The sequence below is a fragment of the Simochromis diagramma genome, unplaced genomic scaffold (assembly GCF_900408965.1).
Source record: "Simochromis diagramma unplaced genomic scaffold, fSimDia1.1 OVJJ01000343.1, whole genome shotgun sequence".
Taxonomy (NCBI): Eukaryota; Metazoa; Chordata; class Actinopteri; order Cichliformes; family Cichlidae; genus Simochromis; species Simochromis diagramma.
This window is the reverse complement of record NW_024386831.1, coordinates 8781792-8794514: the sequence shown is the minus strand read 5'-3', so window position 1 is coordinate 8794514 and position 12723 is coordinate 8781792. Positions and strand designations below refer to the sequence as shown.

Sequence of the window (12723 nt, the reverse complement as noted above, 5' to 3'; positions counted from 1 at the left end):
CAGCCCGGCAGAACAAAACATCATCGAGATACACAAAATAAATAAAGGAGGGTTCAAATGATTCATAAATGCAGCTGAAGTGTGCGTCCACGCAGTGACTGATGGGAAAACAAGTTCAACTGGAGCGCCTCCTGCTGGCCTCAACAGCCTGTGTACAGGTAGCACTGGGGCCTCAGGGTGGCGCTACAGGGCTTTGAAATGAGGCCTGGCTGAGGAGTCGTCTTTGTCAGAGGCAAAATCAACTTGGTTGGCAACAGTTGCTCGAACAGATGTGTGGTAGACTTGCTTTTCAGGAGCTGCTACCGACAAACCAGCAAATAAACATCAAATATTTCCTCCCTGACATTTGTGAGCTTCCCTCAAACACACTCCGTCAGTCTTGTTGCTGTTGAACAATAAAATATTTAAAAAGTTTACCTGGTGATGTTCTCTCGCACGATCGCAGAAACACCAAACAACTGACACCATGCCGATGCTGTTCACAGGACAGAGCAAACGATCTGGAGAATCTTGTCGTTGTTATCGTTCCCCTCGCACGTGTTATTACTGTGATTTCAGCGTTTTCGCTTCACAACTAAAGCGTGCAGTTTACTTTGTGAGCACTCAAATGGAGTCCTGAAAAGCAAGTCTACCACACATCTGTTTGACCAACGCCACTTGATCTGGAACACCAGCAGCCAAGTTTGAGTCTGATTTAAAACGATGTTTCACGTGTTTCTGTAGCGAAGAACAATCAGAAGCATTTCATCCGTCACAAAGACTTTTACTGGTGGGTGATGGGCTCCGCCAGGGCTGCCCTTTGTCTCCGGTTCTGTTCATAATTTTTATGGACAGGATTTCTAGGCGCAGCCAAGTGGCGGAGGGCTTTCGCTTTGGTGGCCTCAGAATCTCATCTCTGATTTTTGCAGATGATGTGGTTCTGTTGGCTTCATCGGGTGAGGGCCTCCAGCTCGCACTGGAACGGTTCGCAGCCGAGTGTGAAGCAGCGGGAATGAGGATCAGCACCTCCAAATCTGAGGCCATGGTTCTCAGCCGGTAAAGGGTGGAGTGCCCACTCCGGGTCGGGGATGAGTTCCTGCCCCAAGTGGAGGAGTTCAAGTATCTCGGGGTTTTGTTCGCGAGTGATGGGAGAAGGGAGCCAGAGATCGACAGACGGATTGGGGCTGCAGCTGCAGTAATGCGGACGCTGCACCGGTCCGTCGTGGTGAAGAGGGAGCTGAGTGTAAAAGCGAAGCTCTCAATTTACCGGTCGATCTACGTCCCTACCCCCACCTATGGCCACGAGCTGTGGGTAGTGACCGAAAGAACGAGATCGCGGATACAAGCGGCAGAAATGAGCTTCCTCCGAAGGGTGGCTGGCCTCTCCCTTAGAGATAGGGTGAGAAGTTCGGCCATCCGGGAGGGGCTCAGAGTAGAGCAGCTGCTGCTCCACATCGAAAGGAGCCAGCTGAGGTGGTTCGGGCATCTGACAAGGATGCCCCCTGGGCGCCTCCTGGGTGAGGTGTTCCAGGCATGTCCCACCGGGAGGAGGCCCCGGGGCAGACCCAGGACACGCTGGAGAGATTATATCTCTCGGCTGGCCTGGGAACGCCTTGGTATTTCCCCCGGATAAGCTGGAGGAGGTGGCTGGGGAGAGGGAGGTCTGGGCCTCTTTGCTTAGGCTGCTGCCCCCGCGACCCGGCCCCGGACAAAGCGGATGAAGATGGATGGATGGATGGATGGACAAAGACTTTTATTAGAAATAAATCCGAGTATTTACAGTGTTCACACTTCTTCATCATAAGTTCTGCTGGACGGCCCGAATCCTGCCTGATGGAGATCCAAGGTGAACCCGCTGGAAACAGCAGAGGACGGCGAGGTCTCACAGCAGCTGGTGGCAAACCCAAGCCAACCTCATCCCCACATCAGTTATTACTACTAGTGATGGGTCGGTCGCGAACGAAATGGCTCTTAGAGCCGGGTCTTTGGCGTGAACGACGCGAGCCGGCTCCTTATCGCGAGCCGTGGGGGTTTTTTTTGTTTTTCTTTCTCTTTCTCTCTCTCTCTCTCGCACTTTTTTCCCGCTTCACTCTGCATGTGAGCCTTGTGCTTTGCGCTGGGCAGAGGGGGGAGGGGCGGTAGTTACACTCAGTAGCACAGGAACAGAGCGGGAGGGAGGGAGAGAGCCAGGGACAACGTCACATTAGAAAGGTATAGTAATCATCCACAACTATTTTCAGTTGCAGATGATAAAGGATTCAGAAAGTTTATTCATGCAGGCCCATATGACAGAGAATATGCATGTTCTTTTTGTTTTCATATTATAATTTATATTTAATTGTGTTGTGGTTTGCAGTGTTTTGTGTTGTTTCACTTTAAATTTGTAAAAGGAAAAAGCTGAAAATTTAAATAGTTAAAAGTTGAAATGTGAATAGTTGATTTTTGTATTATATGATTTATTTATTACATTTTATGTGGAGTGAATAAATAAAAGTATATTTACGGTGGCCCCTACAGACAAAGCACGTACAAACTCTGAAGCACGTACAAACCCTGAAGCACGTACAAACTCCAAAACACGTAAAAACTCCAAAACACGTAAAAAACACGTACAAACTCCGAAGCACGTAAAAACTCCGAAGCACGTAAAAAACATGTACAAACTCCGAAGCACGTAAAAACTCCAAAACATGTACAAAGTCTGAAGCACGTAAAAACTCCGAAGCACGTACAAACTACAAAACACGTACAAAAGACAACAGAAGTGCTCCAGGATGCTAGGGGGCAGTGTTGAGCTTTTGTTACCTAGAGGCTACACAAGCCAGCAAGTACCAACGACCGGATTTGGTGTGTGGTAGTAACAGGTAAATGAACATTTATTTATTTTGTTATTATTTGAGTATATATGAGTGCCTGTGTACAAATACACAAACAATACACATATGCTTTCATGCTTTCAATTGTGTAATTTATGTGATCTAGTAGCTGTTTTGGAAGTTCAGTTCATGCTAGAAATGTGTTTTGGAGTTTGTACGTGTTTTGTCTCTAGGGGCCACCGCATATATTTATATATAAACATATAAATAAAACCACTTTTTTTTTTTACATTAGTAGTTCCTTTTGTGCATAATTTTATATTATTGTTAATAATAAATTAATTAAAGCAACAAAACAACCTGAAGAGCCGGTTCGGAGCCGAAAGAGCCGGGTCTTTTTAGTGAGTCGAACCGAAAGAGCCAGTTCTCTAAAAAGAGCCGGAAATCCCATCACTAATTACTACACCCAAACACACAGCCTGCAGGGCTACACCTTCACATGTAGTTATGTTGTCATCCAGTTACTGAACACGTAATTAAACTGGGCTACGAAGACTGAGAGCAGTAAAAGACCCAGACTGTCTCAGTACAGCCCAGCATCGGGTCACCTGGTTCCTACGAGCAGGAGCAGCAGAGGCTTCGGTTAACCTCCGACCATTAAAACCATTAAAAAACCAGTAGAAAGCAAAACATTTACATTGACATGAATGAACTATTAAAGTATAAACAGCAGCCTGTGACAGTGGGAACAGCTTCAGGGTCCATGCTCTCACTTCAGTTTGAGCAGCGTGACACCTGGGCCAGCTTCACCTGGGCCAGCTTCACCTGTTCTTGCTCGTCTTCATCACTTCACTGCTGCAGAGTTCACAGCTCTAAAACCTCACAGTCAGAGGCCGATTCTCAGAGTCTTTAAAGTGCATCCCACCTCCCTCCTGCTCCTCCTAGCCCCCATCCTGTGAGGTATCAGGCTGAGTGCTGCACCCTCCTTCCTCCTCCTCCTCAGTCCTGTGGTCTGCTACGATGCTGACGTGGTCGCAGTGCTCAGAGGGCAGCGAGACTGGGTAGATGGAGTTGGGATCATTCAGCAGCAGAGACTGAGGGGGCGGGGCAGAAAGGTCAGTGTTAGATTAAAGAACACACTCACACACATATTCACACACTCACACACTCACACACACACACCTCTTTAAAGTGTGGCGGCAGCACGACTTCTGGGCACAGGAACTTGGAGATTTGTTTCCAGTAGACCACCAGAGTCACCACCAGAGCCACCACCACAGCCATGACCACAAACGCCACCACGGCCGCCACCCACAGAGCTGAATCCACTGTAAGAAAACCACACAGCAGCAGGTGAGCCCATCAGCGACACCTTCAGCGATTGTGACGGCTGTCTGACGGCGGTGCCTACCGTCACCGGTGCGCTCACAGACGACGTCGCTGTACTCGCTCGGTCTGGGGTTCCTGTTGGTGATGATTTGGACCTTGACGCAGTATTCACTCAGCGGGTCCAGGTCACTAAGAACCACTCGGTCCTGCATCATGTCACTCATTGTTTCTACCTGTAGGAGGCAGCAGAGGAGCTCAGCTGATTTCACTGTTTTCACTCTTTGAATTTTTAAAAGTTACAGTTAGGGATGCACCGATACCGATACTGGTATCGGGTATCGGGGCTGATACTGTAAAATGTGTGTGTACTCATACTCGCAAAAGTTAACCGATACCATGAACCGATACGAACTTATTTCATTAATCAGAGGGTGGCTGGTCATTTCTGTTGTAGTTTTTTAGATTGGCCACTAGGGGGACATCTCGCGCTAAACAGGCACAGGGTTAGGCGAGTGAGACTGGCGGCTCCAGATAAAAAAGAGAAACTGGAGGCTGCTGTAGCTAGGCTAAGCAAAATGTCAGCAGTGTGGACCGGAACAGCCAACTTTAACTCAGGTTTTGGAAAAGCGATGAAAAATGTCAAGAGAAAATCCACGGGCAGTTAAAACAACAGAGGCTCTGACTCATTTTATCGCTCTGGATGACCAGCCACTGCCGGCCGTGGAAAACATAGGATTGCATAGTCTTCTCAGCATACTCGAGCTGCGATATGAAATTCCCAGCCGCCCATACATCAGGGAGATAATGGTGCCAAAACTTTCTGAAGAGGTAAAGACAAGCAGTGTGTGCGCGATATCAGTCCTCAGTTTAACGGCACAGTGGACTGATGATCCACGGGCAGATGAGGAGTTCGTCAATGCCAAATACTTTCATTATTTTGTTTGTTTGTTTACAATATGGACACTCTGCAACAATTTAAAAGTTTATTTCATTCTCAAACCTAATTTGTATTTATTTTATTCCAAACAGAAGTGTTTATTTATTATTCTGAAAGCTCGAGACAGTGCCAATAGTTCAGTGATATTTTGTTAAATTACAATGTGGACACTCTGCAATGATTTAACAGAAGTGCTTATTTTTCACTTGAAATTTTTTTGTGGTCATTTTTATTAAGATTTTATTTTTTATCGGCAGAGAATAAAATAAAACCTGTCTTTCAATTCATTGCATTTGTGTGTGTGTGGTAGAAGTATCGGTTTTTGTACTCTGTATCGGCAAGTACTCCGATCCAAGTATCGGTATCATATCGGTTTGTAAAAATTGGTATCGGTGCATCCCTAGTTACAGTGTGTAAAATATCATCACTAGTTGTCAGCAGTTTCTTACCCCTCACACTTTAAGTGCGTAGCTCTAACTACGGTGGCTGCTGTAGGACAAACATGCTTCTATGAGAGATCAAACACATGAAATTTGGACTGTACATCATAACGGTTGTGGCCGTATTCCTGCTACTGTTTGGACCGCGTCCACCTCCAAGCCTGTGGAAGGCTGTCAGTGCTGTTTACCTCAGCTGTCACTGGTGGGCGAGACGCCGCCACCTTTATTTAATCTGAAAGAGGCTGTGAAGCTCTGTGACAGGAGGCCAGTGCAAGTCAGGGAAGCTCAGCCATGAGTTGTTGAGCTTATGCTTAAGTGTCCTTAGCAATGCTGTTTCTGCTGCTTTTAGCTGGTTTAATGAAACTTTATTGTGCATCTAACATTGTTGCACCCAGACGCTTTGTGAACAAACTCTCGTGTGATATGAGAACGTAATCAAACTGTTTATCAGAGGGAAAGTGTGATTTTAGGACACTGGAGCCTAATATTAGCTGGCATAATGTTAGCTTCTAATAATATTAGAAGCTAAAACTACAAACCGGCGTTCCCACCTCTTCCTTCGAGCTGCTCTTCCAGTAGGTGATGTTATAGGTGGCCGAGGTGTACGTCTCCCTCAGTTCTGAATGCTTGAACACTGGGTCTTTAATGCTGACTTCCAAAGATGTCCCAGTGACATGAAGAGTCACATCAGGTGGACCGATGAAGGCTGAGGGGGACAGATGTGGAGAGACGTTTTTATTGGACAAAATCAAAGCTGCAGCTTCTCTAACAGTCCACTCCATCTGCTACAGCTCTGTCATGCCAGTGTGCTTGGAGCTGGGGAGGTTCCCACCATGACGGCAGACAGTTTCACTGAGGACACAGACAGAAACACAGAAACCAGGATTTCACTCTGACTGGACTGAAGTCAGCGACGGCGAGAGCTCTGAGGAGCGAGACGCTGAAAAGCTCGCTCACGGTTTCATTTCTGATCGTCTTCAGCTCAGCGAGGCTCTTCAGACGTCCCCTGCTGAAGCAGTCATTGCATAACTGCAGACTCCCCACACAGCTGCTGCCACAGTCTGAACCGGAGCTGAAGGGGACCATCCTGATCTCAGGAAGCTTCTCTGAGAGCCACCAAATGGTCTCATTCACCAATCTTTCATTTTACCTCCCAAAACTTGTTCTGTTAGATCAATGATGACATTACACGAGGGAAAATAACCTTAATCATCTACAAGTCAGCTGTGAGCTGTGTGGGTTATTATCTGCTGCCTTATAATTGTCAGCTGGCTTTTTAGCTTTTATTAGCCTTTCTCCTCTTCCTTTGTAAATACCAGACGACGGAGGGGAAAGTCTTGGCCTGGAAATCCACTAACATGGAAGCTTGGAACAAAACTGAGCAGCCGATGGGAGTTAGAGCAACATTTCCCACTGTGGAGCACATGTGGCACAACTGGAAAAGCTTCAGCTCTGTCCAGTAGAAGTGGCCAACGAGAGGATACCAAAAGCTCCCAGAAGCAAAGGTCTTGCTTTGTGCCTGCAGATTTCATAGCTTCAAATGCAGATAACTGCAGGGGTTAGATCCCCTCTCCAATCACTATGGGCTGGTTTTTTAGCACAGAGCTAAAATTTCCACCCAAGTGCCAAACGGGCAAAAGTTTCAGTGGGATAAACGACACCCATCAGCTCGTCATCGGCTAATAGTCGGTTTTCCTCTCTGTGTCACGCTACTGGATCAGAGACAAACGAGCTCCGCACATATGACGAGATTCACTTACTGTGTCTGTCCATGTCAATGACGTTACTCTCCACCCAGCTGGAGCTCTCGGCCCCCCGATGCGCCCGCACTCTGCCCGTGTAACTCCCGTGCACGGTGATGGAGGAGGAGGTGAACTCACATTTGAGGGCTGATGTGTTTGTGCAGCCATTGTTGTATCCAGTTGCTAAGCTTCTGTAACAGAGAAACACAGCGATGGCGTCACAGGTCTGACTTCAGACAGATGTTCTCCTCTCGGGAACACCACCGCTGTTCAAGAAGATCTCACGACTTTATCCTGCAGGACGTGTGACGGCACGAAGCAAAGAAACTAACGCTCACACGAGCTGGCGGTGCTGGTTACATCAAAGCTGGAACGCCACATTCACCGTTTGTGCATCGGGACAGAAAAGCGTGCGTTTGCTTTCTAACGAGTCAGTCGAGTCGAGGCGTTTCCCAGAACAGAGACGCTGCAGATAAGAGGACGTTTCTGTTGTGTGAACACCTGGACCGCAACAATAACAGCTTCGATTTCACCACGGTCCTCACAAACCACACCACACATATTAAAATGCCTTCAATGGGCCGGAGAGCAGGAGAAAGGCAGGTGCTGTTCTTCCTGTAAGTGATCTGATTGCAGCTTTTCAGAAATGTGGAACAGCAGGATTGATGGTGCAGATATCACAGATTCATATGCAAAGCAGGACTAAACCGGTCTGCAGTCACTGCGGTGTCCTCACTGTTTCAGAGCATGTGCATACTGTTTTTAAATAATCATTAAGGATCATCTGAAAACGCACAAAGGGAGCACATCGAGTGCTGACACTGACACCGCTTTTGAATCGTTTTTCAGAAAAGTTGGACGAGCTGCAACAAAAGGCTGGAGAAGAGTGTAAACCTCGACGTCTGCCAACTAAAGAGGAGGCCGGGTGTTTCCAGAGTGCACACAGCTGGATGGACACATCTGCATGGGCTCAGGATCATCACTGCGTCCACGCAAAGAAGACCCGGGAACGCCGCCGGCTTCCCTGAGCCGGGCACAGATGGAAGGCTGTGCCCTGGCCAATCAGATGCTGAGATTATGTTTGGACATGACGGCGGTTGTGTCGGTTCCACAAACGCACCGCAGTTTAATCTGTTCATCTGAACATGACTCCGCCTCCTGACTTCTGCCTGAACGCAAGTCTTCATCAGATCGACCTCATAAAGCCGAGATCTGACAGCGCAGGGAGGAGGGGCTGAGGTCAGAGGTCAACACCCACAAAGAAGCGAAGATGTTCCTGTGACGGTTTTACTCGACATCTCGACAGGAGAGAAAAAACACGACTAATCCACGAGTCTGCAAACACACTGTTCATCAGCGCACGGCGTTCTACAGAATAACCGCCGCACCTCTGCATCCAGGTAAATCCAGGTGTGATGGAAGGTTTACTCAGCGCTGAGTTTTAAATGTTTGTTCCTACAGAAACACATCAGGTTCAAATTTATACTGCCTGCAGGAAAAACTCCTGATGCTGGACACGAGGGCACATTTATACAGACTCATGAAATCCGTTCTTCTTAGAATGATCTCTCCTAGAACAACAGCTGGAACTCACCGTTCCCCCGCTCTTGGATGAGTAACTTTTGTGACTTTGTGATTCCATAACTGCGTTTGTACTTCTTCTTTGGACACGGCTGTTTCAGTCTCCTCATCGCGAGGCACCATCAGCGCTTCACCTGGAGGTACAGGTGCTTCCTCATGCAGGGATGGCGGCGCGTCAGTTTGCAGATAATGAGCTTTTTGCAGGAGCCCATCGGACACAGACATGGTGGGAAGAGCAGAATAGGGTGGCGTTTCATAATCTGACGGTAATGGGCTTGTCGTGGGGGTCAGGTTTGCTCGCACGCGTGAGTACATCAAGGTAGGCGGGTCTTCTCAGGGGCGGTCTGTGGATCTGCCACATCGGATTTCATTAGTTCACATTCTGCATGGATTATCTTACTGACAGTTTATCCAACTTCCTCTATGTGGCCTGAACAGAGTACATCCTGCGCTCACAGGCTTTATTGCAGTCACTGTTCCTTCAGTCCATGCAGACCCTGGGAAAAGGCTCGCTCCTTACTTGGGACAAATCACAGCAGGACCTGAAGCTCTGCAGCATCGCTGAACCGAAGGGTTTCATAGGAGAAAGCATCAGCGGATGTTTTATTGCTGCAGCCTTTCATTTTTTATTTTGGCAGGAGTGAGCAAACGTGCACTCATTCTGTATGATGTCAGTAGTTTATAAAGATCTAGGAATATTTTAACTTTCCACGTATTTCCAAGCCAGTGTCCTGCAGGTAAAACTTCTTCATAATACTTTATGAACTGTCCAGAATGGAGCCTCTGGTGGGCCGGTGCTGGTCCCCAGGCCTCATGTTTGGCATCCCTGATTCAGAGAGCAACTAAAAATATGACAAAGCGAAGTGTGACCTGCTCCCAAACACTGAGGTGATCGGACTCTTCGGAGGAAGAATAACGTCCATTTCTGAGCCCAGCTGCTCTGGAATCTTTGATTTTCCACTGACAGCGACGAGTAAGACCCAAAGATTAAGTTTCGTCTTCTAGCTCACAGTGTGATGATCGCACTCGCCCTCCTGAAGGTAAACATTCAAACTGAAAGTGACTCAGTTCTCTGACACTAAACTGTGATCACCTGAAGCTGTCACACCCGCCGGTGACTCACCTGCACTCGGCCGTGTAGGTCAGAACATCGGTCGTCCCTTCAGGTGGATCCCACCTGAGCACCAGGTCCATGTTGTAGGACGTCAGTCTGACGTGGGTGGGTGCGCTGAGCCCTCCTGAGCCGGCTGAGCACAGACACAAACACAAAGACATGAGCGCTGTTCGCTGACACTAAAACACACTGCTGTCTCTTGTGCTGGGGTCAAAGTTCGCCTGTCTGACTGAGTAAACAGCAGACTGTGCTCTGGGTTTCAGCTCACAGCTTTAGTTTAAACACTCGTCACTAGCTGAGCTTTCTTTTTGAGCTCCAGACGCTCTGCGCTGCCTTTCCCTCCGTCAGACCGCCCCCTCCTCACCTGCCCTCAAAGTAAAGGTGTGCTTACCTGCGGAGCCGCACAGTGCGTAAAGCGCCAGGATGAAGGCGCACACAGAGGCTGCCATGTCCCCGGCAGGTTCGCCGCTGTCAGTGTGCTGTGATCCGGCTCCGAGTGTGTTTCCTGGTAGCTTTCACGGCAACAAGAGGCGGGGAAGTACGCGGAAGCGAAACTGGCGTGTGCGCAGAAACGAGTCAGGCTTCAAGGAATCAGAGCGCGCTGGAAAAAGTGTGGGTTCACCCAGAGCACGCGCACACGGGGTGTCACGTGCCTTTATTTATACGTGGGTTTATTTATGTGACAGCGCGCATGTCTGCTGCTTAGTCACAGGCAGACGAACCAACAGCACCGAGTTATTCCGAAACGGAACCGTAACACTTCTCAACGTTTTCACCGACACTTACTTTTTACAGTGTGCAGTCACGTGGGCAGGTGGCAGCTTTAGGGGGCGGGGGGGGGGGTTCGGACTCGCGGTGTGTTCAAGCTGAGGCTCGGGTCAGTCTGTGGTTGAAGTCATTATGACAGTGGGCCTCATAAGGAAGGAAGGCAGGAGTGTGTGTGTGATGCTGTGAGGACCTGTTCACACACTCGTGGTGACGGAAACACACTGAAGCACAAAACATGCAGTTCCTCTGACGTCCAGTAGGGGAAGCAGCGAGCCCGTCCCCGTAGACTCCCATGTTAAAGCTTCCCAGCAGATAAGCATGTTTGCAGCCTGAAGCACTGTTTGGTCCCTGTATTTAACTGATAACACAGTGAGCGATGACGAGTGATGGCTAAGGCCTGCTTAGAGACGTAGAAGCTACGCGGGTGCATGAGGCTCACCCACAGTGCTTTGCAGCTCTGGCTGCATGTCTCTACAACGCTGCATGAGCGGGATGGTGTTTGACTCTTCAAGAAACAAGGCCTCCAATTCAGGAGGAACAAAGCAGTCTCCACTCGACACTGGACTCCATGACTCGTGTGTGTGTTCCTGTGTGCTTTCACTGCTCTCTGAGTGTGTTTGGGATCATCGGCGTGCTGAAAAATGAAGCTGCTGCCAGTCAGATGGTTCCAGATGTTCCTGCGTGGTGGATCAGACTCTGTAATTCATCAGTTTAAGATCTCCAACAGCACTGACTGACCTGAAACCATGACACAGCCTCCACCGTGCTTCACAGATGGCTGCAGACGCTCACTGCTGGACCTCCTCCTGACCTCCTCGTACACACTGACCATGATGTGGATCCATCTCTCCATCACACCTGTTCCTCTGACCTTCAGTCCAGTTCTGGTGTCATTTTCAGCCTCAGCCTTTCCTCCTGTTTCCCTTCATTAAGAATGTCTTCATGACAGCATTTCTGAGGAGGTTTCAGTGAACTGTGGACCGTCGCTCAGGTGCTGTGTCAGGTCTGTGATGGATTTGACCAGTAAGTGTTTAAAGTTACTGGTTTTAGAGCATGTGCAGCGCCATCTTGTGCCAGTGCATTGTGTGACGTCACCCTCTGCCTAGTTTGGATGTTGAACTGGACAGAGAGTCAGAGAGAGGCGGCCTCATGGAGGAAGCTCATGTTGAGCCTGACGAAGAGTTTTGGGAGAGTGGCGCTGAGAGCGATGATGCAGATGTAGAAGTAACTGTCTCTCAGGATCAAAACAGCATCGCGTCCATTCAAGAGCTGGGGAAGCTGTTTCATGAGCGCTGCGAGGAAGGTTGTGGCAAATGTGTAGTCCAGCCATCGACCACTGAGACAGCTGAAGAAGGACTTGGCCGGGTCCAAATACATCGATGGCCATGACCTCACCTGGAACCCTCTGGTTCGGTCGCCATGGAGTGCAACACCTCCATCCACGCACGTCTCACCACTGCTACGAGTGCACTCTATTTTTGCATTTTTGGTACACCGCTGGTCTGGAACATCTGTTTACACTCACACACACACACACACACACACACACACACACACACACACACACACACACAGCATGAGCTGTAAGATAGGAGCCACGCTCAAGACCTGAATGAGGTCCTGCAGAGGAAGCACCACCAGGCTGAAGGAGACCGCCATCCTTCACCACATCACCACTCTGCACCTGTGGTGACCTGATGATGAGGTGTGAGCATCCTCCGCTGTAGAAGACAGCAGTCAGCCCCTGCTTCATTAAAACTCTGCTGTTTGAGCTCCTGTGAAATTCGACCTTGACAAAGTGCTCCTACAAAAGTGTGAAACCTCAAAAGTTAAACATACAGGACGACCAAGAGGGAAAAGTCCCTGTAGGTGAGCTTCATCAATTTATCGCAGCACCAGAAGCAGAGAGGAAACCAGAGGATGCTGAAAGTGGCACAAACAGCTGTGCTGGAAAGGAGGTCAGCAGTCTGTCATCACACCATGATGTCAGACGAGGCCTCCGAGCTTTGGAGAGGAC

The 12723-nt window shown here is 48.7% G+C and overlaps 1 protein-coding gene across 1 annotated transcript; it reads right to left on the bottom strand.

Moving 5' to 3' along the window:
- Positions 1-3248: 3248 nt before the first annotated feature.
- On the bottom strand, positions 3249-9941 carry LOC120731073 (interleukin-10 receptor subunit beta-like). Its single transcript, XM_040027841.1, has 6 exons — positions 8838-9941; positions 7262-7434; positions 6053-6207; positions 4207-4357; positions 3978-4123; positions 3249-3889 (listed from the first exon to the last, which is right to left on the bottom strand). Exons 1-6 carry the CDS (start codon positions 9137-9139, stop codon positions 3737-3739), a joined length of 1080 nt encoding a protein of 359 aa, XP_039883775.1. The 5' UTR covers positions 9140-9941; the 3' UTR covers positions 3249-3736.
- Between the last annotated feature and the right edge of the window lie 2782 nt (positions 9942-12723).